Genomic DNA, 24288 nt, shown 5'->3' with positions numbered 1-24288 from the left:
AGTACACCAAGGCTAAGTGCAGAATTTGGGCATATTTTTCCTTTTATAGTAAACTGTGAACATCTTGTAAAGATAGATAGATATCTAAAATTAAACAAGGACAAGGTAAAGGTGTGATATTTGGTTAATTTTTTCACATTTTATATCATGACACCTGAGCCTGTGCATGTTTGCTCAGAAGTATCATAGAGTTGTAAGGGAGCCTGTGGATCATCTAATCCAACCCCCTTCAATGCAAGTCTCACTTTGTCCTTTGAGACTTAACATAATGCTTTCTGCGCTTATCTGGAAGTTATCAGTCTAAAGCAGCAATACTAAATGCTTATTTGAGCATGGTCCATTGTTGTTAATTGAAGCTGATGTCATGTAAGTAGATTTAGGCTTTTGTGGTGTATGTGCTTGGAGGGGTTGTAAGAAGTCAGCCGTGTAATGTTGAGTAGCATCACACTGAGGGGAATATTGTCATAGCTCATGAGCCTTTTATTCAGTTGTGCTGTAGCTTACGCTAAGCATCCTTCGCTTAGCTGATGGAGTACTTTCAGCTTTCTGTATTTGGCTTTCTATGATTACTGTCTTACTGGCAGAAGCATCTAATGTTGCTGATCCTTGCTTCTCTGCACTTGGTTCAGTGACTAAAACTTGAGAGTACAGCACCCGTGCATGCCTGATGATTATGGGAACCATGTTGACCCATTGCAGTATTGGTGTCCTGCCCCTTTCACCTCCAAGTTGGCTGTTCTCAGATACATGAAGAGGTGAAAGCTGTAAATCTCATTTTAACTTAAAATGCGTTTGTGAATTGGACAGCTGGTATATCCACTTTGTGTCTTTAAGCAGTATATAGGTAAGATTTGAGAAGTGACTTTCATTTTCATGTCCCATAATATCTTGATTTATCCCTGTTTCAGTACTTGCTGCCTGCAATTGTTCATATCAACCACCAGCCATACTTGGAAAGAGGGGATGGTCCAATTGTAAGTAAATATTTTTAATGCTTTTTTTACATACATTTTATGCTTTATCATATTACATTTCAGTAAATCAAAGAGAGCTGTGGGCTTTGCCTCTTATGTTTAAGCAGTTTACATAAAATCACATGGTATTCTTTGATGCCTTCTTTTGCAGTGCTTGGTTTTAGCTCCTACCCGAGAGCTGGCCCAGCAAGTCCAACAGGTAGCCGATGATTATGGTAAATGTTCAAGGTTGAAGAGTACCTGTATATATGGAGGAGCACCCAAAGGTCCTCAAATCAGAGACTTGGAGAGAGGTAATTAACAGTGGGCTTGCTTTACGCAGGATGGTTGTAACATACTAATTGTACAACCCCAATATGTGATTAAAAGTTTGTATGGATACTTTCTTGGTAGCATATTTCAATTAATATATTTAAATTATGTTGGTTGTCTCATAGGTGAATGTATTTTTAATGAAAGTTGATGGATTTTCCCCCCTTTCATTTTCTTTCCTCTGTTTCTTCTTTACTAAATTTGTTACAGTAAGTGTGCAACTTACATACATTTAACTTGTGCGCATTCAGGTTTATATGCTTGACAAAAAAAGAAAAACTAAATGGAAATGGGGTGGGTGTCCTGGAAAAAAGACTTTGGCAATTCCATCCACCATTGACCACAATGTGTTTTGATGATAAGTGATTTTGGCTTTAGGCCTGGTCCCTAGAACATAACCCCTGCTTAAGCTGTGGGCTTACTGTATTTAAAAAATCAACTGAAATATTTATAAAGGCTGAGGAAGTAGAAATTTGAAGCCTTAGGATAAGTCTTACATGAACAGCTTGTGAGCTGTACTAGTGAGGCTTTTCTTTCCCATGCAGTCTTTTAAATATTGACCTAAATTGGAAGATTTCTGTCTGCCTTCATTAAAAAAACAAAGAGTTGTATGCATAGACTGTATGTAGACTGTTGGCTAAGAATGTTGATTGCATATTTAATGTCTGCAGTATCTCTATCTAAACTTCTTTAAGAATCCTAGGCTAAAAGGCCTAGGCTAACTTGATGCACATAAAAGTGTTGGCTGTGTACATAACTGTTGTATCTTTGAATTCAGTATTTGAATCCTTGGTTAATATTAAGTTCCTTTTATGCTAACTTTCATCCCCACCCCAACTTCATTCCCTGAAGGTGTTGAAATTTGCATTGCTACACCTGGACGTCTAATTGATTTCTTGGAAGCAGGGAAAACTAATCTCCGCCGATGTACGTACCTTGTGCTAGATGAAGCTGACAGGATGTTGGATATGGGTTTTGAACCTCAGATTCGTAAAATTGTTGATCAGATACGGGTATGTAAACCTTCACTGTATTAGCTTTCCTTAACCCCCCCCCCCTTTGAAGAATACCACCCAGCTTAACATATATTCTTTCAGCCTGACAGGCAAACTCTAATGTGGAGTGCCACTTGGCCAAAGGAGGTGCGCCAGCTTGCTGAGGATTTCTTGCATGACTACATCCAGATCAATGTGGGCAACCTGGAGCTGAGTGCCAATCATAATATCCTGCAAATAGTGGACGTGTGCATGGAGAGCGAAAAAGATCATAAGTATGGATGCTGCTGTAGTTCCCTACATTTTCTTGTAAATTAGACTTCCCCTCTCTCCTTTAAAGTAGCATTATTTAAGTAAGCCTATGGCAATTAGTTATTCAGGCAGACCCCGGACATGTAACTATTTAATGATTTTTATTTGTTTTTATCCTGCCTTTTGGATCTTAATTGGACAGTTCAAACAGTGCTCCTTGTTATGATAACATAACATGTGGCCTCAATCATGTGATTGAGGCCAAAAACCTATAGTTCGTTACTTTATCCATAAAACACCCACTGAGCTAAGCGAGTCTTTACTCATTATTTAAATGCTGTGTATAATTAATTTTGAGTGGATTGAATATTGCTGTAAATGACTTGCCTCAAATAATACAAAATTAGCTTATTTTTATGTTTATAATTTGTTGTGTGTGTGTGTTTTTATTCGAAGACTAATCCAACTGATGGAAGAAATCATGGCTGAAAAAGAGAATAAGACAATTATATTTGTGGAGACAAAAAGACGATGTGATGACCTAACTCGAAGGATGCGTAGAGATGGGTAGGCCTTCTGCTCTTTCTTTGAACTGATAATGTTACAGATGAAAAGCCTTAAAGATGCATAGGGCTTAATTTTGTTGCTGCAATGATGTTCCTATGTTTCGCTTGCAATGGAATCCAGGTTGCAGAAGGAATGGTGTGGCTGCCTACTTGGAAACTTAATGTATGCAGTACTGTATTTGAGAATCCAGAGTGTACATGTTTTAAAGATGTTCATTAAAACAATTGCCAATAAGATAAAAAGGGAAAACTACTCTTCCAGAATCTGAGGGGATAGGTAGGTTGTTGAGGCAGCTCCAGGCAATGAGATACTAATTAACCACTAGCACTTTAAGTATGACACATAGATAATTATGTTCTTACTTTGGAAATGCACACACAGTAATTGAGTGGTGCAAGTAAAATAATATTGAAGAACATGCTCTTGTTCCCCAATGTATGTTGTTGCCACCCTCACTTGGAACATTCGCTGGTGCAGTCTCTAGCTTTTGTAGGGCCACATTGTCCCCCAGAGGTGCATATGGCAGCTTAAAACTGTTGAAAACCTTTTGTCTTTGTAGATGGCCAGCTATGTGTATTCATGGAGACAAGAGTCAACCAGAACGAGATTGGGTGCTTAATGGTGAGTAGCAGGAAAAGCTTCCCTAGCTTCCCAGATAATACTTGATTTTGCGCATAAGTGAAATACAATACAAAATCATAAGCTTATTGATCTCATCTATATGCTGAACATGCTTATTTTTAGCTATTTGTTGATTTCAGTATTGAGTTTGCATTCTTACATGCTTTCCTAATGGAAATGCAACAAAACAGAAAATTAAGTGCATGCAGTCCTAGTGTGAGTCGATGTAAAGGTTTCAAGTCTAATTCTGGAACCATGGGAAAGAAAGATCCGTTTCATATGTGTGATTTTTGTGACTTAATGGCTTTTTTCCTTTCAGAGTTCCGTTCTGGAAAGGCTCCTATCCTCATTGCTACGGATGTTGCATCTCGTGGGCTAGGTTTGTACACATGGGCTTCTCTGCCTGCTTCTCAGGTCGTTTCTTTAGATTTGAAACTTATTCCAAAGAATTTTAAAGCGTGACTTTCCCCCACATGTGAAATGCCTTTTTTAACATTGATCTTTTTTTTTCTTTCATATTCAAAATCTCTTCCTGCTCCTAACAACAGGCTTTGGTCTGCAGCAAGGCCTAGGCATGACTAATCGATCGCCAGTGGGGAGAAGAGACGTCCAATTACTCAAGCCCAATTGTTCCACACACCCTCTCATTTCCAGCTTCAGCTTTGTTGCTGGATGACTAGGATTGGACTGCACCCACTAAGTTGTTCAGAATTACCAGACGGTAGAGCAAACATCTTTTTAAAAATCCCTCTCTGTCCAGATGCATTACTAATGTAATTGCACCTTAGAGACTCACCACTACTATGGAGCACTGTTTCACATACATGAACGTAACTTGTATTTTAACACACGAGCATTATCCCTCATTTTCCCACCTAGACTGGATTGCTGAGGTTATATAGTAAAAGCTACAAGGGGTTTCTTGTAGTGTGATGTATCTCAGTTTTCTTCAGTGCTGTAAAAATGGCTGCTTCCGGATGCTTGGGTAAACAGTCCCGCTTTAATATCTGTATTGTGATTAAGCTCTGCATCTCAATTGGCCAGAAATGTCAGATTCTCCATATTGTAGATATTTTGGAAATCTGGAAGAGGCCATTCCTGGGAGCTGTTAGTGTTGAATTTGGTGGACTGGCCCACAGTGGCAGATCTTGTACCCAATCAATGAAAACAATCCCTCAGGTTGTTCAGAGTGACTTTGTTTAAACAGAGGATTTTGTCACTTGAAATGCTTAGTTCCCAAATGTGATAAACATACTAAAAAAGTTGTTAGCCTTTAATCACATAACCTTCATTCTCACATGCCATCCCCTAAATTGGAAACACTTCTCTAGAGGTGTTCATATGGATTTCAGTCTCTGTCCTCTGGGGTCATGTCTGGACCTGTGCAGGTAGAACTTGGGCCTGTTAGGAGAAGGGGTGAGGCCAGATTTTTTTGGCAGTGGTTTTTAAACAGGCTTGCTGTGTGCTGGTAGCTTCTTTGTGCATCTTGCCTAGACACTTAAAATCAGCCCCTCTCATATATATATATATTTCCCCAAAACAACTCACTTGGATACTATTTAAGGAAAACAGTCTCCCCGTTCTGCCTTCTCCACTTCACCGAGGCTGGGGGGGAAAGGTACCAGAGTCTGTTTCTTGTTACTAAATAACATCTTGGCTTGTTTTGGGGCCCAGAGTTTGCTGCTTAATAATACGTAGCTGGCAAACCTCTGGACGAATTCCTCCAAGTTCCTGGAAAGTGAAGGCTTCTACCTAAAACATAGAACAGGGGCGCGCACTTTTTGGCTGAGTCACCAGGGTTTTTCCTTCTACTCAAAGGAACATTGGTCTCAGAAAACTCCTTCCAGGTAAGTTGAGTCCCCCATAATGGCTTCTTTATGAATAACCCCCAGGAGAGAAGACTTCCCTCTGCACTGTTTTTCATTAAACACTTCACTCTGTTAAAGTCAAATCATTAAATTTCTTTTTGTTTGTTTTCTTTAACAGAAACTTTATCAGCTGCCGATCACTCAGTGCAGGTCTGGGGACATATCTACATTGGTGGTCGAAGCAGCTCTCTAGATGAAGCGTGTTTGCTAGTTTCTGCCCCTCCCAATTAAATGCCCAGTCATTTTCCGGGGGCATCTCAGTGTGAATGCATCCCCAGGTAGCCATATTCCTTTCTAGAATGATCAAGAACGGAATCTCTATAATTCCTTGGAAGAAGTACTGTGATGAGCACAATTTTACATCAGTGCAAGATAGAATAGTAAGAAGTCATTTTACTGCATGCTACCTCCCTTCCCCCACTCAGATAATGTGGATCTGATACACACCTTTTAAAGGTAGAAATTGACCCCACCTCTTTTCTCTTCCTTGTTGCCCTTCCATGGATTTCCACCAAAATCCAGTCATTGAGACCTTCATTGTTAACTGGCAGTCTCTGTGCTTTCTAACAAGGATATGCTTCCTGGTATTCATTATGGCTACCTAACTAATGGATGTACAGAATGGGATTGGCTGAGGTCCCATAGCCTGCTGTTTGTCAGACTCCAGTTAAATCCTAGCTATGAAGATGTGAATGCACTTGGTGTGTTACCCTGCCCTTACCCAACTCTTGCCCTTTGAGATCTTTGCACCAAGGACCCTAGCTGGAGACTCGCGCTGCCCCCTGTGAAATCTTGCCTTCTCACTTTTTGGTGTGATTCAGGACTTTGGAGTCTGGAAAGATTGAGGAGCCCCCCCTTGGTGTAATAAGAAACAGACGTAATACCCCTTTGCCACCACTACAGCCCACTTTTATTTTTGCCCTTCTCCCCATCCCTTTATTTGAAATTGATGCAGTCTGGGCAATAGATGCAGCCTGACCTTTTGGATGTAATTTTTAGCATCTGCATTTTTGACAGTTGCCCCCTTTAAGCCCTGTGAGGGGACAACAAGCGTTGGAGGACCTGAAACCTTTACGTGAACCCAGGTTCTCAGGCGCTTGACAGCCAAATGGGGCTACAGAGAAGCATCCATGCCAGTTCACAGAGCGAGCGTGTGTGGGGACTTCTCGCTGCCATGGACCCTTGATGCATGCTCCCCGCGCTCCAGTGGTCCCGTGTCAGAGGGCGGAGTTTTCGAAAGGAGGCCGCCAAAAATAAAAGGCAAAGAGACGGGATCGTCTGCAGCGATTTCCCACAGGAGGAGGGAGTGTGCATCGGTCTGGTAACAAAACAGGGAACGTTTCTAATTTTTACGAGAAAAGTCAATCTGTGTTTTATCTTGGATATAATCTCAATATTCTCTGTAAAATGCAGATTTTTTTGTAAGAGCTGTTAAAATTTTAATGTAAAATTGCTGTTTAAAATGTATTGCAATTTTTCTCAAAGCATTACACTAACATTTACTTATTTTCTGCCTTTTGCACCTGTGAACTTTAAAATGTTTCCTCGAAGGTTTTGAATGTTTACATATTGGGTTATTCCCATTGTTCAAGTTAACTGCAAGCAGTTTATGCTAGAAATCTCACCAAGATAGTCTTGGTGGTATCAAATGTTAGTGTGATACACCTTTTTAAAGGAGAATTAAAATTATCTGAATGTCCATTGGCCAAACTGTACTTCAAATTTAAAACTGGGGTAATTTATAGATACCAGGAAGAGGGGGAATAAATTATCTAAGCTATCAGTTTTTTTGGGAAAGCATTTGCCCCCCATTTTTGTAACAATTGGAAGGTAAGTGGTTTCAGTGTTGCTGGACTTTGTAGACTTCTCCTAACAGAGTTAAAAGCATGTGGCAGTTCTCTCCTACATCCAGTCCAGTTGCTGTGTCCATAAAAAGAATGGCACATTTGTTTGATGACATGCTGGTGTAAAGTTGCCTGAATTCCACAAATGAAATGTTTGGAGATTAATATTATTTGTGTGTGTGTTCATAGCATGCATGCAGCAAAGGATGGATGAATTTTAGAGGAAGAATGAACTGCTTTGACTTGACTTTCTGAAAATAAATTATTTATGTCCATGGGCATATCTCTCCATTTAGCCTTTCGCTCTGTTGGGAAAAGTCTGTACTGTCTTTATTCTTTACAACTATTAACTTTTTTCTTTTTTCTTGTTACTGTCACCTGCATTTGTGCTCCCCACCTTCTGTTGGCACATCCTTCCACCATATCCTGTCCTCAACCTCTCACTGTGCTTTGGTTGCTTCACAAAGATGTGGAAGACGTAAAGTTTGTGATAAACTACGACTATCCAAACAGCTCGGAGGATTATGTGCACAGAATCGGCCGTACTGCCCGTAGCACCAACAAAGGCACTGCCTATACATTCTTCACACCAGGGAATTTGAAGCAGGCTAGAGAGCTAATAAAAGTCCTAGAGGAAGCCAATCAGGCTATCAATCCTAAACTGATGCAGCTTGTGGACCATAGAGGTGGTGGTGGAGGAGGAGGTAAGAAGCTTCTTTCTACATGTGTTTTTTTTTTTTTTTGCAGTTTCCATATTGGTTGCCTTTAGCTTGCCAGCTACATTTAATAGAATGCTATCAAGCACTGTACCCAGTGCCTTGTCTATTACCCTGTGCCTGGCATTACACTGCTGTGCTAGCTCTGACCTCCCAATATGGGGTTATCTGCAAAGAGCCGCTGTGCATGAGCAACCAATTGCCTCATAGGGCTTTCCTGGCAGACAACCACACTCAATGCACGGTTAGTGTGAGGCGAGCGGGAAAGTGTGGCCCTGCCATGGTATTGCCCCTACATGCAAATGCAAAAAACTCGTGCATAAGGTTAAGTGTATAGTGTAAGCTCAGTTGATCTAGAGCAGGGGTCAGCAACCTTTTTCAGCTGTGGGCCGGTCCACCGTCCCTCAGACCATGTGGTGGGCCGGACTATATTTTTTTTGGGGGGGGGAATAAACAAATTCCTATGCCCCACAAATAACCCAGAGATGCATTTTAAATAAAAGGACACATTCTACTCATGTAAAAACACGCTGATTCCCGGACCGTCCGTGGGCCGGATTGAGAAGGCAATTGGGCTACATCCGGCCCATGGGCCTTAGGTTGTCTACCCCTGATCTAGAGGGCATTTAAGTGAGCTTGACACCATATTCATTCATCTGTACCATCAGGCGGCCGTTCTCGTTACCGTACCAGCAACACCTCCAACAATCCCAATCTGATGTACCAGGAGGAGTGTGAACGGCGGCTCCGGGGTGTTAAAGATGGCCGGAGAGACTCGGGCAGCTTCCGAGACCGTGAACGCGGCGAGAGCTTTGCAAACGGAGCCAACAAGGCCTACGGTGGTGCATATGGGAGTGCAAATTCTGCGTTTGGGTCGCAGCAGGGCCAGTATGGCTATGCCCAGGGAGCCTATGGAGCTGCTGCTTACGGTGCAAGTGGCTATGGGGCAGAATATGGTGCCGCTGGCTATGGCGGAGCAAATGCTGCCAATGCCGGGAGAAACTCGCAGAGCACAGGCCAGCAGCAGTATGCAGGAATGGGCCGTTCCGGCCAGCAGCCTCAGCCTCTCATGTCGCAACAGTTTCCTCAGCCTCCAGGCACTAACGTGATGGGCTATATGGGACAGACTGCCAACTACCAGTATCCACCACCTCCACCACCCCCTCCCCCTGCACGCAAGTGAGACCATTTGGTTTATAGGTGACCAGTCAAGACTTGCAAATAAGAACCTTTTCTTCTCCCCTTTCCCTCACCACCCCTGCCACCCCCATTGTGGTGTTTTCCCCTAATGCAGGTTAGATGTAGAGTTCACTATCGGATACTGTCCATAAACATTGGCCCCAGTCTACATTTCCAATTTTGTTTTTAAAATTAGAGTTGACTGGAAAACTAACTTCTCTTTACATGTTTTGGCCTTGCATGTTAAGAAACCTGAAATGATTTTTTTTTCTCACCACCCCCCCTCCAAAAAAACACCTACAAGGCAGATATGTCCCAGCCCAGTTGTCATTGTGTCTGAGGCTTGTGTATGAAAACTTGCTGCAGAGAGGACAACTTATCCATCACATAGACCACAAGAAAGTTGTTGTGTAATACTCCTTAACAGAATATTTGAGGTGGTGTAATTTTTGCTTATTAAAATTGAGACTTTCCACAAGGACAATTGAACCCGAGTCCTTGAATAGGTGGATTTTGAAAATATAATAATTGTTTTGACTCGTCTTACAGTTGTTCCAAACCTCTCCACTTTACAGACAGAAAGAAACAAAAACATTTAATTTTGGCTAGCATTTTTGCAGCACCTGGATGTCTTATCAACCCTTTGCGTAAGGGATTTAAAGAAAGTGTGTTAGAAAGAGTTTTCTTTTCTGTACTTCTCCCCAGTTTTCATAACTAAATCATTCATTCTTAAAAGTTAATTGGATTTCTCTGTGGTACTCAAAATTACTACCAGCTAGATTTTTCACCCAATAATAATAAAACCTTATGCCTCCCCACCTCAAGTTCCAAATTGCACTTCAGCAGAAAATACTGAGGAAAATTAAGCAGTCACCATTTACTTACTTATATATGTCCTTAATATAACATCTCTTATTGGGCAGATTTCAGGATCCCACTGTGCTGTGTAAAATGGTTCAGTTTTTCTGTTTCAAATTTTGAAGATTTACTTTAGGCCAAATGGAATCTAACCCCCTCTTTAGTGGGGAGGAGGAAGAGATGGCTAGTAAGTCTTGGAGCTGCATTCACATCCTGATCTGAATAGGGCTTTCCTTGGCTTTTTGAGTGAGTTTCTTCAACTGTCTTTTACACTCAGCTTTTACAGGTAGGTAGCATTCTAGGAAATTTTAGGAAAGGATGGAACTTTAGTAAACCGTTCCATTCAATCTTGTTGAAACCCTTAACAGGTTGTAGGTTAGTGAGTGGGGAGAGTGGGATAGAATTCTTCAAGTACTAAGGCTTATGTCCTGTGACTATTAGCAGAAGGGTTGACAAGTAGTTGGCTTTTTTTAGTGCATCACCGGCTATGTTTGGACAACATGGCAGGAGATCACTTGTGTACTGTACTGATTGAGAGGCATAATGTATGTGCTACAGTGTTTTCTGTTTTGGGAAATGCATAGTTCAAATAAGTACAACAGCCCAGTTACTTTATTGCAATGTGGGGCTCATTTATTTTTTAAAAAGGGGCCGTTACATTTGTATTCCTCAGTAGAGAACAGCCCGGGGATCGATAAAAAGTTGTGTGTCTGCACGCAACATACAGGTAGGTTGTTGGCACAGACTGTGAGAGGGAAATTTGCCAGTTCAAATAGCCCTTGCTTCATTTGACTTCTGTAATTGTACACTGGAGAAATGAGAAGTCTAGTAGTAAGCTTCAGTGCTGAAAAGATCAGAAATGAACGCTCATTTTAGAAACGTATCATGGAATATCTTGTTAGCTCATGCAGAATATTAACAACCATTGAATGCTCTGGTATGTTCTGGCCATGTCCCACTTGGTGCTGCTTGGTTCCACTTACCAGCTAAAGAGCCCCCTTGACAAAGCGGTGATGTCCATTGTTCCTCCAGTAAACGTCTGTCGAAATGCCAGTCCAGCATCTTCCCTTCCAAATAAATTACTGTGTGGGCTTTAAGTTGAAAGATTTAAACTTTAGAGGCTTTTTGGGTCGGATCAGTGCTCTGTTTCAACCCTTACTGGTATTTGAACACATTCCTGTTGTATTAACAAAGACTTGAATGGAAGGATTCATAGCTCTGTGGTATTCAGGCACAGCATACTAAAAAGCTATGTTACTATTAGTTTGTAAATTGTCCTTTTGATACCATCTTGTTTTCTTTTGTAGGTATGAATAAAAATACTTGTCAATAAAGATTGAACTCTCTCTCATTTAAAAGGTAGAACCTCATATGCTCTTTTTCCAGTAAGAAATATCTAATTTCTCTATACAACAAGTATAGGAATGAACATTTTAATGTCCATAGTAGGCTTCATTGGATTTGTAGCTGATTGACTGGCTGAACCCAAAGGGTGCTCACTAATAGTTCTTCAGCGTTGTGGAAAAAACAAGTGGGGTGCCACAGGGTTCTCTCCTGGGTCCACATTGTTGCTCAAGGTCTTTATAACTGACCTGGATGGACCAAACTGGGAGGGACAGCTAATGCTACTACTGAAGACAAAATTTGGATTCAAGATGATCGTAACAGATTGGAGAACTGGGCCCAAACTAACAAAATGAATTTCAAGAGGGACAAATAAGATTCTGCACTTAGGCAGGAAGAACAAGCTGCACAAATAGAAGATGGGGAACACCTGGCTTACTAGTACATGTGAAAAAGGTCTTGGGGTCTTAGTGGACCATAAGCTTGACATGGGTCAACAGTGTGATGCAGCAGCCAAAAAGGCTAATGCTATTCTAGGCTGCATCAGCAGAAGTATATAATGTTCAGATCAAGGGAAGTAATAGTTCCGCTCTACCTTGCCTTGGTCAGGCCCCACCTGGAGTACTGTGTCCACCTCTGGGTTCCACAATGTAAAAGGGTTGTTAACAAGCTGAATGTGTGCAGAGGAGGGTATCCAAGATTATCAAGGGTCTGGAAGCAGAGGCTTTTGAGGAATGGTTAAGTAAGTTGGGAATGTTTAGCCTGGAAAAGAGATTTGATAGTCATATTTGAGAGAGAAATAGAGATAATTGTGAGAAAAGTATACCAAAAGATACTTCACACTATTTTATTTGTTATAGTTCAAACACCAACAAACATCCCCATACAAAAGAAAACGTAGATACTGTTCCAACACTAAATTAGAAAGTGTTAAGCCTAAAGTGTTAGCCACCTGGACCTCAAATCTCTCAGGCACAGTCTGCTAGTCACAGTGTAGAGAAGCAGGTAAGTTCTCTGAATGGGGAAAAAGCGGAAGAGGACACCCTCCAGTCCTGGAGCAGGGTCTTCAGGAACTTGCTTCGCTTGGGTGTGTCTTCAGATAGGCATTGGGAGGCTCAGCTTCTTGCCTTTTAATACTAAATGGGAAAAATGAATTAAGACTTAAACTGTTTGTTCTGACAGAAAGGAATGCCACCTTGCCTCTACCAAATGCATTCATGCTGCCATTTTTAATGGTGCTTTTAGCTCGCGAATTGCAAAAAAATCCCAACATAGCAATAAGTGTTTTGTAGGCAACCCCTTTAGGATGAGAAGATTCCATAAACTCTTGTCACCTCTGTCCAAATCTTTGTTTCTAATAGCAGCAAGAAACCCTGCACATGTTACGGTCACAGTGCCTTAGAATTTCAGAACACGGGACGTAGTTAATAACAGGCTGAAAGATAATTAAAAGAGTCCTATGCTAAAATACTCCATAATTTGTGGAGTGTTCTGCATAGTTTCCAGTATTTGTAATCTGAGATGACTCCCCACCCTCAAGAGGCTTCCTCGCGCTGCTTTAACGTGCAGAGCACGCTACTCATATAGCAATGTAGAAATTGTCTTATAGGCTTGGTAGCTTCTGAGTTGGGTTTAAGTGTTTAATATTTCATGTAATTTATTTATTTAAAAGCATTGATCAACCACTCAACGTTCTGAAAATCTCTTGAGCAGTATACAATATAAAAATAGTATTTTAAAAAAGTAACTCAAGACACAGAAAGCAGAATAAAAGCATTCAGAGTCTTCAAGCAAATAAAATAGCCCTCTCTTATGGGTCAGGGAGGAAGTCTTTACAAGATTTTGGAAAGTAGCCGATGGCTGCCGCTTTACAAATGGCATATACTGCTGCTTAATTCTGAGAGTTTTTTTACTGCTGGGGGCCCTCCCATTGGAGAATGTGGAAAGCTACATTTTTGAATGCCAATTTTCAGATCACTGTGCCATGATACTCTGCAAGCAGCAGTACCGCAATCAGAATTTTCCTATATGACCTAAGTGCTCTTGCCCATCTGTACAGGACCAGGTGGTCTTTCAGACGACCGCTGTTAAATGTTCTGGATGGAAAAGAAACAAAGCCAACAGGTTCTGTGGAAAGGGGTGTGTGGGGAGAGCAGAGCTATAGCTGACCTGCCTGATCTCTGCCACAATTACTGCCAGTTTCAGCCACTGACTAGCCAACATTCTGTGACCCTTACCTTTCGTGACATAGAGGTAAAAAAAGTCGCAGTAGAAGATGGTCTGTACTACTCCAGACACCACAGCAATTTGATCGTAGAAGTTCTCTGTGTGGTAGCGCCAGATCCAGTTTGCAAGGTAGAGAGCGCGATAGAGGCCCAAGAAGAAAAGGTAGTGTGTCGTGATAGTTTCAGCTTCACCTGTTTTGCTAATCATGAAAAGTTGTGGAAGGATAGCCACTGATTCCAGGTAAATTGAGAAAGTCCAGAGAATCTTAAGGGAAGAATAAAGGGAAGTCCATGTTAAATGTTAGTAATACATGAATTAGTCCAGAGAAAAACATGAGAGTTTTATTTTGGGCCACCTTTACCTTTCATTGGGCAAAATAAAGTTCAGTTCGAGACACCAAAGGTTCAAGGAAACTTGATGCAATTACTACCTTCTTCCACTGAATATGAATGGCTTTCTTACCTCTAATGGGGTGAAACTGTGGTTTTCTAAAAATGACAGGCCTGTAACTGGAACTAAAAGGAATTCGAGGCGGAAAGAGTCATTCTCACTATCAAAGGTTTTCCGGAATTTCCCATAGATCAGGTACACTGTAAAGTAGGCACAACTTAAGAAAACAACCTGCAGAGGAATACAAAAATCAACTTACTTTCTCATAGTGCAAATCTTTTAAGGATGGGTCTGCTCAAACTTTTAGAGCCGTGTCTGCTAGAATCCACTAACCTAAGTGTTTGCTGGCTGTTCTTTGGCTGATTGCAGACAAGATTCAATTTGTTGTCATTATCTTATATTTCGCCTAAGGTACTCTGGTTTGGCACCTTTAATGCACTCTTAAGATGATACTGCATTTTTTTAATGCATGTACACACACACACACACACACACACACACACACACGAAGCCCATTAACTACATCTCTTGTTCTTCCCTAGCCACCCTTGCTTAACCTGCTGTAAGAGTGGCTTTACAAGACTCAGAATTGGTGCACCTTGTTCCAATCAGACTCACTGGGTCATTACCACTCTGCTCTAGATTAAGCAATGGGGGAACAGGGAAGAGGCTGCGCTGCACTGCACATATTTAAAATGTCATCTTTCTCTGACACAGTCTGCTTTCTCTCCCCAGTACAACAAAAACCTATTGTGCACTGGCACTATTCTATTAGAGCCCTGAGCACTGTAGCTCTGCGTTCGTAAACAAGTTCATTGTGGCTTTGGGATGGGAATGGACTGCCTTGTTCAATCTCAATGAAGCAAGATGCCGAGTGATTGTATCACTTTATTTCTTTATACAGTGGTACCTCGGGTTACATACACTTCAGGTTACATACGCTTCAGGTTACAGACTCTGCTAACCCAGAAATATTACCTCAGGTTAAGAACTTCGCTTCAGGATAAGAACAGAAATCGTGCTCTGGCGGCGCAGCAGCAGCAGGAGGCCCCATTAGCTCAAGTGGTGCTTTAGGTTAAGAACAGTCCTCCAGAACGAATTAAGTTCTTAAACCGAGGTACCACTGTAATTGAAATTCTTTCAGTAATATGTTAATAGAAAACCCTCTAGCTCTGTAATTGAAATTCTTTCAGTAAAATGTTAATAGAAAACCCTCTACCTCCACTGAAAATGGCCCTTTTTTAAAAGTTATAAATCAGGGTCTGAACATACCAGAATTGTTCCTATCTCAGACTGACTAGATGGAGGGCACTTGAACTCTTGCCCTTACCTTCATGACAGTATTATAGATGGAGATGAAGTTCGTGACCAGGTCAAGGTAACGGCTTGTGAAGACAAGTGCAAAAAGGATCTGGCTCTTTCCTGAGATACCTGCAGGCCAAAAAGAAATTAAATGAGCAGATGATGAAGGAAAATAAACAAGCCGGGAGAAGTGCCTGGGCCTTTAGCACTGGCATAATAAACAAGCAAAGTTCTTAGTTGGGTAAGGAAGGTAGCAACTAGCACCACAAGCCACAAACTTCAGAGCTCCCCACAGAGGCGGACTTGAATCCTCTGGCAGCACAAACACAGCCTGGAGAGGATCACCCTTCTGCCAAGTGAAGAGGCACAGTCAGAGAATGAAAGGGGGCTGTTTCAGCTTCAACACTCAAGCCAGCTCCACTGCCAAGTGAACTGGAGAACCTGTGGATGTCTTCCCAGGATCCAGGGTGGGAAGAAAGATAACCCACACACCATCATTGTATTGATGCCCAACACAGAAAATCAGCATAAACACAGTGGTTTGTTAAGGATGTTAACAATTACAGCGGTAGACTACAGTTCCCAGGATTCTTTGGGAGAGGCAATGTGCTTTAAATGTGTGGTGTGAATGTGAGCAGTGTTGCCTCTCTCTTCTGAAAGACAAGTTGACCTACAGTATACTGCCTGGAAATTTCAGGCAAATATTACAAAATGAGTGGAGAAAATAAATGGTAATGGAAGAAAACAAGGGGGTGTAGGGGGGCAGTGCAGGAGAAAGGTAATTGATCCCCAGGTGGCAGCAGTTTTTGCTCATGGAAACACAAAAAGATCCTTATGGCACTTTGAAAACCAACAGATTTATTGTACAGCTGGAGGCCACAAGAAGCCTGTTAGCGTTTAAGATGCCACAAGCCTCTTTTTTCTGTAAGAGACTAACATGGCTACTGTCAGAGCTGCTTGAAGATCCTAGCTCACAGAGGATCACGCTAGCCAGCGATCATTAAGTAAAAGTCTTTATTGAGTTACAGTTTCCATTCTCACGCTGCTGCGCGCAACTCTACGTCTAGTAGCTAGATCGGCGAAGCTCCGTCTGAGTCTCCGCCCCGTGTGCACCAACTTAATATCCTAGCCTGGCTCCACCTTTTCCGCCTGACTGTCCTCCTCTGGGTCCCTCTACCCCCCGGGGTCTCTTCCTTCCGGGATTCTTCTGACGCTGACCCCCCGGACCCTCCTGTCTCCTTGCGCCGGGCTTTAGGACCTGGCTCCCTTTCCGGGCTGCTTACTGCGCCACCTTCCTCTGCATTTGAACTTGGCGCGCGCGCCCAACCTTCCACTTTCCGCTTAACCGTTTCTTCGCTCCCCGATGGAGGTGTGGCCACTCCTGACTCGTGCCCTCCCTCCTGTGGTGAGCTGCCAGCGCTTGCCCCCTGGCTCCTTTCCTCTTCCCTGCTCTCTGGCGGTGACGCTGGTCCCGATTTCCAACTGCTCTCCTCTGAGTCCCCTCTGGCTCTATCTTCCTGGGGTGCCCCCCTAGACTCCCCCCTTGCCCTGGCCACTGGTGCTCCTTTCTGTGAATCCTCTGATTCACTGGAAAGACTCGGAGATCTCGGGTCGTCGTCATCACTCATCTTTTCTTCTGCCTCCTCCCCTTCGCTCTCTGTTTCCTCCCTTGCCCTTGCCTCTGCTCCTAAACCCCTGACAGCTACCATCTGGAATTTGTTTGTAGGTTTTTTTCTACGATACTCCCTTACGTAGAGCTCAAAGAAAGGCAGCGAAGTGGGAAGGGGGGAGGGGAGCAGGTAGGAAAGTGAGGAAGCCAGAGCAAGATTCACAGACTGCTGCTACTAACCCTCTCAGCCCTAGCGCTGCTAGTGAACACACTATTATTATTATTATTATTTATTAAATTTATATACCACCCCTTAGCCAAAGATCCTCGGGCAGTGTATGACATTAAGAACATAATTTGTGCAGTACAATAAAAACCACAATGCACAGCATAATGATAAAATAATCATACCAACAGTCCCCTCCCACACCTTTAACAAGCCATAGATTACTTAATGGTCAAAGGTCTGGATAAAGAGGAATGTTTTCTGGGCATCTCTCAGGATGCTGCTATAGCAGCAGAGTTAAGGTGCCGACAGAGGCAAGCAATTTTATCCTCAAAATGCTTGGCAAATAGGTCGCAGTGAGCTACCATAGGTTCTACCACCTCTTTGGGGCCAGTCTGCAAAAGGCCCCACAGTAACTAGAAAAGCTCTGCCAGATAGCATAGTGAGGCTGAAGTGGAGGTAGCAAGTATGTCTTCTTTCCTGCCTTCTCTGCCACTGAGTAAGCTAAAAAAATGCACACTCACCAGGGTTCAGTTGTATTTGTCTGGCGTTTCCCTCCACTTGTGTTCAAGTCATCTCCCAGATTGCTTCTTTGCCCTATTTTCAGTAGTATACCACAGAGCTAAATAGGCTCCACGAAGCACTTGGGAGCAATTGTGTCAATGGCCCAAGCCATCCAGATATTTAACAGGAGCGCCAGTCATAACAGCCCCCCCCCCACACACACCGGCCATATGGAAACCACTTGGATCCATCAACCTCTGAGGGCAGACCATCCTTAAAGGTCTCCCACTTCTGCAAAGGGAGAAAGGTGCTGAAAGCCTAAAGCTCAACAAGAGGTCCTCTGACCATGACAAGGGACTGATGTCAATATCCCATGTTTCTAGATCACCCTCTTCCCACCCAGCCAAAAAGACAAATATTGCATGGTGTGCAATTGTAAGTGCTTGGTTTTTCCATGTTACACACGTGGCATGTCACTTGAGGTAGGGGTGTTTGCAATTCAGGGCAGCATGGCTGTTCTCTCTCCCCCCCCCCCACATTTTTTTTTTATTTATTCAAACTGCTCCCATCAATGTATCTTGCCAAACTAAGAGACCATTCTCAATCCTTGCGCAATCATTTTGCTGCCCTCAACACTTCCCATACTGATCGACCTTGAACAGTTCAAATGGCAATATTCACTGGGGCAGCCTCTTCTGTGTTGAGAGTGCAACAAGTTCCCGAATGCAGAGAAACGAGATTAAACAGATTGGAAGATCAAAGCTAGAAAAGTAGATTAGGGAGTCGTCGTTGGTTTACAGGTTGGTGGCATTATTGCCATCTTGTACTATAGCACAACGAAAGCCAGGCACAACTGCCATGGTGTGAAGCTGTCTATGTATGGGTGATGCACTGATTGGAAACGAAGTATTATGTCCACCCCAAAACTTTGGAAGACACAAACAGTATTCAAAGTAGAGCTGCGTATAAATGCCCCAATACCATCATGAACACAAATCAGCATGAATATCCAACGAAAAGGACGCCGGCTTAAAGGGTCCTGAGGTAAGGTGGACTTTAGTAGAAAAAAGGCTGCCCATCCCTGTTTTCAGGTGCTGAAGACTCTTCATTGCTTTTTGCAACACAATATAATTATTTTCTTTTTTTGAATAGTTTAACATCTCAAAATAAACATTTTGCACAATATCATATAATCAATGACTTCCCTCCTTCCCCTTCCATGGTTCATTTTAGTTGTCTATCCTTCCTGCATATTTTACTATAACCATTTTAAGTCAGTTCTCCCACCTTAAATCACTCAAATATTAAACTGTTGAATTTATCTTAATGCTGCCAGCGTTTTCAACTGTGCACAGTTAATTCCCCTCTACTCAACAAAAGTTTTCCACTCCTCTATCATTATTTCTTTCGAGGCAGTAAAATGAGAAAGTAAAATTATGCTGTTTATTGGATAAATGTTGTGGGCAGTTGCAAACATTTAAGAGTCATAGGCATCTTCAGGTGAAAGAGACCAAAGACAAGTATTTCTGCCTCATTGTTTAATCTGCAACGCAAGACGTGGCCCTGCAGTTTACTTTTACAGTGATGCTCCTATACGTCTTGTTTTTCAGCCTCAACGGGATAGTGCAAAAAGGCAGGGTGCACAGAAATTATGCTGAACGTACAGAACGAAACTCGATTCCACAAGTTCATTCCTCCTCCTGCTACAAACTTAAACAGTCTCCATAGCCCAGGATATATGTCGATGGACACATACACCACACCAGGGACTGTGATATGCCTATACCACTTCAACTGCCACATCACAACACCACTCCTTCTAAACGAATCTTGATTCCGCCCACAAAGAGCGTAAGGGGGAGGGGGAGTTTAATGGAATGGGAAGGGCTTGAAAGGAGGAAACTAGGAATAGAAGGAGAAGTTTTAACAAGAGGCCATGGAAATATTGCCGCAGAAGAGGAGTGGGGAGAGGGGAAATCAAGAAAGTAAAAGGAGTTAGCAGCATAAACTCTGGGACTCAAAAGCTTTCTCCATGAACACAATCAGGCTTCGAGGTGGTTGGGAAGAAGACTAAAAGGCCCGCTGTAGTTCACAATCAAGATTAAATTGAGAACAAGCAGTGTATATTAAGACCATTTGTTGTGGTTGCTTTTTAACACCAAAACTTGGGAGATTAGATATATAGGAGACATGGGTGAGGGTTCCAAAATGCACTTCCTAAACGGCACTTTTGGTTTTTCTGCATTTCATGCAGTGCTGTTTCACATTTTCAGTTCCGCACAGCACAGTCCTATATACGTTTCTTCAAAAGTGTCCTATGCTTACCTCGAAGTAAAGATCCATAGGATTGCAGACTTACTTAAGAGTGCTGTGTGGGAGAGAAAGGACTAGTCATTGTCCTGGGCAATCCATTTCTCTGTTCCTGGTCGATCAGGTTCCTTTGTTCTTTACCAGTTTACTTAAATCCTTGGCAGAGGTTTCCCCGGCTGTATTGTGCTTCCCAGCCCCCACCCCCACCCTTCTGCCCTGGGGAAATATTCTGTCTGAAATGCAGAAGGATTCCTGTCTTATTCACAAACACACACCCCAAGGCATTTACTTTGCTCAGGTTTACGAAACGTGTTTTAGTTGGCGAAAAGGCCCAGAAGGAACCCACACAAGTGGCTACAAATCTCAAAATTTGCAGAAAACAATGGTGACTGAAAATTGCATAAAGAGATATTGTAGGAGCATCTCTACGTGACATTGAAATGACCTCATCTGGGCAGGGTTGCCTGTCAATACAATGGACAGGTGTCTAGCATGAGACATGGGGAAAGTGTTGACCTCAGTGAGTTATCAAGTGCTATTTGCTTTAATAGCTGGTTCTCTTTTTTCCTATCAATATTCCATGTTAATTCATTTATGCTGCATTGTCCTACAAATTTACTGGGAAAGACTTAAAACATCCAGCTTCTTAGGCAAGTGGTCACACTCCCACTTACTGTGCACTCACAGTGTTTCCAGTGCTGTTTTTTAAATCTGTGCTCACACAGCAGTTCCCCAAAATGCATATGCATTCCATACTTCCTTGCAAAATACTACCGTTGGATGTGCTATTACTCAATCCAATTTGAGTCCTTAAGCCATCCCTAATTTATCTCTAGCAAATGTGTGAGCACCTTTGCATAGGGTGCCCCATCCATGCTCCCTGGTGTGCACACCAACAAATCTGACACTAATGAAGTCGTGCTGATGTGAACAGCTAGAGGGGAAAGAGTTGTGAAATGCAGGGGTGGGAGAACAAATTCACTGTGCTTGAAAGTGATAATGTGAACACACCTTAGGACAGATGTGTGACCCACGCAGGCTGAGGCCAAACCCAAATCCTCAGTCTCTGGGGCACAGTTTGTGCTCTGGTGACAAGTAACTCCCAGAAGCTTTGTCTGCCCCCTTCTTTTCCTTCTGCATTGTTTCTGCACCAGCACCAGCACAACGGGATGAAGAGGGAAGGAGAACAAGAACTTACCAGCGCATGACTTTGATCTCCAGATCTTCCCCAGCAACATGATCATGGCTAATAGGTGAGAGACATCACCCAGGATCCGAAATATGTTCATGCTGGCCAAAGAATGTCCCAGAGAGTCCTGAAGGAAAACCAGCTAGTTTAATATCCCGATAAGGATTGTGGCACTACAGCAGGCCTCTTCGCTTTTCTTAGTAGATGCTTTCTGGTTCCTCGCTTGGATAAAGGGTGTTTCTCTTCCTTTTTCTTCAACAGCCAAATGATTCCTTTCTATTCCAATTGAGTATTCTGCTAAGCCTTTCCCTCTCTTGGAAGGATTACACTCAGACTGCCTATCTTTGTCTTCACCGGGCTTCTGCAATGAGCTTAGAATTTGAACTTTTGGTGCACTTCTGCTTTTCCCTATTGATCACTTTGTCTGTAGGGAAGTCTTTGGTTCGCTGGCTCTCCTCCTAAGTCGTTCTGCTCTCTCTGACAGAGAAGTGGAAGAACATCACAGCCAAAGCTTTGCAGTCCCAGCACAGCCACTGGGTGACGTGGCGTGGATGCTGTTTGTACTGAGGGTGGAGAAGGAGGCGGGAGCAACCAGGCCGAGTTAAACTTTCTCCTGCATCCTTCCAACTTCTCAAGTTACAACCTAGAATGTCGTTAAAGAGGAAAAGACAGTTAAGAGGAGCAGACACCCCTTTGCCCGCTTGAGGGGGAAATTAATGTGAATTGCTCCAGATTCCAAAGATTAGGGGGAAAGGCCCATTAGAAAATGTATTTCTTACTCAGGGCCCCAACGCAAAGTAGTGTCGCCAAACCCTCAGTGTTGTTTTGCAGACCTATTTAGTCTGCAAAGAGATTTGTAGGACCAGGGTCACAGATTGCTTTCTTCGTTTTAACAGGCTTTCCTTCACTATGTTCCAGTTTTGTTGTCAGGAAGTATTTCTGCCAGGCCTTTCCGCCTTGTCGCTTTGGGGACATAATAGAGTTTTGAGGCACCTTATAAACCGGCAACTTTTTTATAATAGCATCAACTTTCACTGACTAGAGCCCAGATGCATGGAGCATGAACCTCGGTTGTCAGACACACACATGCAAAGCGGGGAAATGTAACCAAATGTAAAAGAGTTAAATGGCAATGGAATGCAGAAAGTACACAGCCTCTGGCAATTCAGTTAGAATAAAAATATTGGAAAATTACCACAGAAGCAGTAATTGGTGAGAACAAAATTGTCTTATTGTAGCTGAAATAAATTAACACCTATAGTGGAATCCATTGTTTCTATTCCGACCCAAATTTAAAGAGCAGACCCTTTTGCTAAGTTTCTATTCAGCAGTTTCACTTGTGAGTTTCTCCTCAGTGAGCCTTTGTTTCAGGATGGTCACTGCCATGGCTTGTCCACAGTGCAGCTGCCACCTTGCTGAAGTGTGTCCCTTTCTGTCTTTTACAGCCCTCTTCCAAATTGTTAATGGAGAAATCTGAGGGCTCCCTTGGACAAGGACACCAGGAATACCAGAGCAAAACAGCAGCCAGTAGGCTTGGTCTTTATTGAAGACTGTCGCGACAGGACTCCCACCTGCCACAAGGTGGAACAAGATGGAAGCCTCGAACAAAATATGTATCCCCCAAAATTTTATTAGCTGCTGATCCCCATGTTAACACCACCCCAAACTACATCAATCATACATCACAATTATATCATAAAAGGGGAGGTCTGGTGGCAGTAATCTGAGCATTGTGGACCCTGCCCCATGGTTCTCCTTGCCCTCCACCAAACACCCATCAAGTGTAACAAAAAAGATATTTACATTTCCCTGTTTCCCAGCCAAGCTAATCACACCCTTTTGTCTTTATCTGGGTTTGTTATTTCTGGAATGGCTACCTGTCTGGCACTCAGGTATCAGGATGCCAGGGATTATTACTCAGGCAGAGGGGCTGCTGAGTAGCTGAGCTCACATGTCTATATGAATTTCTGAAGTTTTCCCTGTCAGCCAGTACATAGATACATTTATCAGTGAATTGTTACATTTGGTATTGTGCAGCAAAGGCCCTTTGAATAGATAGGATGAAACTCTGATGAAGTGTTTTGTGGGGACAAATCACAAAAGTCACAAAAGTGATTGTGCTGATTTTGGTAGTAGGCTGCATGTACATGATATCTGCTGGAGGGGCAACCCCCCCCCCAACCTATACATAAATTCCTGCAACAGTGTTAAAGGGCAAGGTTATCAAACTGGAAGCTTCCCTCCTATTCTTGTGGAGACATGACCAGGGCTCTAAACTGCGCATGGAGCCCCCCACAGGAACATGAGGTTGCTTAACAAGCAGCCTCCTGCACTCGCTGAGGCTCTTCGCTTCAGACGTTTGCCCTTCAACTTGTCTATGGAAGGGAAATGGGATGTTCCAGAGTGTGAGGGACTTGCCAGGACCCCTCCCCCTCCCCCTCCTTCACATGTATTATCGCACCAGTGAACCAAACCTTCAGATAGGATTGGTGTGTCACCCACTTTACTCTTAGCTCAGGGGAAACCTGAACATGAGTTCTCTCAGTCTCTCACTGCTTGCTTCACGTTTGCTTGCCTATTGGCATGCGCACACATTCACGTATGTGCATTCATATCGCCCTCCTCCCCACCACCCGAAGATGGGGAAATAAATTTCATTTGGAATGCTAGCACTAGGCCTTACTTCCAGGCATTTACTATGACTGACTAAATAGGTAGAACCTTCTAGAACAGGGCCAGTCAAGCTTGGTAGCTTTAACTGAGGTGCCCGTGGTCATCATGACTTGGATCTCGTCAATAACAGATGTGCTACTGGCTCCATGAAATGAGTTAAGCCACACTGGCGTCATGGCAACACAATAGAGTCTGACTGTGACAGCCAAAGTTCCCTTCTGAGCTGCCTCGTAGGGTGAGTCCATTTTTAGGACTCATATACCTTCCCCCTGTTTTGCAGCCTGCACATGTGTTCCTCCTCCCACCCCCACAGCTTTTCCAGGAGCACA

The 24288-nt window shown here is 42.9% G+C and overlaps 2 protein-coding genes across 3 annotated transcripts in view; one reads left to right on the top strand and one right to left on the bottom strand.

Annotated features, from left to right (window-relative positions):
• DDX17 (DEAD-box helicase 17) overlaps positions 1-11520 on the top strand; it is a 17340-nt gene extending 5820 nt beyond the window's left edge. Inside the window, exons 5-13 of the mRNA XM_083462328.1 lie at positions 909-974; positions 1126-1267; positions 2139-2299; positions 2384-2556; positions 2990-3100; positions 3660-3721; positions 4041-4100; positions 7901-8137; positions 8818-11520. Coding sequence (XP_083318454.1) covers positions 909-974; positions 1126-1267; positions 2139-2299; positions 2384-2556; positions 2990-3100; positions 3660-3721; positions 4041-4100; positions 7901-8137; positions 8818-9332 — 1527 coding nt within the window. The 3' untranslated portion in view covers positions 9333-11520. The remainder of the gene's footprint in view (positions 1-908; positions 975-1125; positions 1268-2138; positions 2300-2383; positions 2557-2989; positions 3101-3659; positions 3722-4040; positions 4101-7900; positions 8138-8817) is intronic.
• Positions 9604-24288, bottom strand: KDELR3 (KDEL endoplasmic reticulum protein retention receptor 3). 2 transcript variants are annotated; one of them, XM_083462414.1, is made up of 6 exons: positions 23970-24288; positions 21296-21929; positions 15477-15577; positions 14219-14377; positions 13768-14020; positions 9604-12666 (listed from the first exon to the last, which is right to left on the bottom strand). In XM_083462414.1, exons 2-6 carry the CDS (start codon positions 21384-21386, stop codon positions 12626-12628), a joined length of 645 nt encoding a protein of 214 aa, XP_083318540.1. In that variant the 5' UTR covers positions 21387-21929; positions 23970-24288; the 3' UTR covers positions 9604-12625. The 2 variants fall into 2 exon arrangements, with proteins under 2 accessions (XP_083318540.1, XP_083318539.1); XM_083462413.1 differs by having other exon boundaries at positions 24008-24122.

This window comes from Podarcis liolepis (assembly GCF_965112155.1).
Source record: "Podarcis liolepis genome assembly, chromosome: 10".
NCBI classification, from domain to species: domain Eukaryota; kingdom Metazoa; phylum Chordata; class Lepidosauria; order Squamata; family Lacertidae; genus Podarcis; species Podarcis liolepis.
The sequence above is the reverse complement of the archived record's forward strand: the minus strand, read 5'-3'. Positions and strand labels throughout refer to the sequence as shown.

What these genes read in the sequence shown, in the direction of transcription:
- KDELR3 (XM_083462414.1), bottom strand. Translation starts at nt 21,386, where the DNA reads ATGAACATATTTCGGATCCTGGGTGATGTCTCTCACCTATTAGCCATG. An exon ending in TCTATAATACTGTCATGAAG is followed by an intron (nt 14,378 to 15,476) that starts GTAAGGGCAAGA and finishes ATTCCTCTGCAG; the next exon opens with GTTGTTTTCTTAAGTTGTGC. An exon ending in TTACCTCTATGTCACGAAAG is followed by an intron (nt 12,667 to 13,767) that starts GTAAGGGTCACA and finishes TTTCCCATTTAG; the next exon opens with TATTAAAAGGCAAGAAGCTG.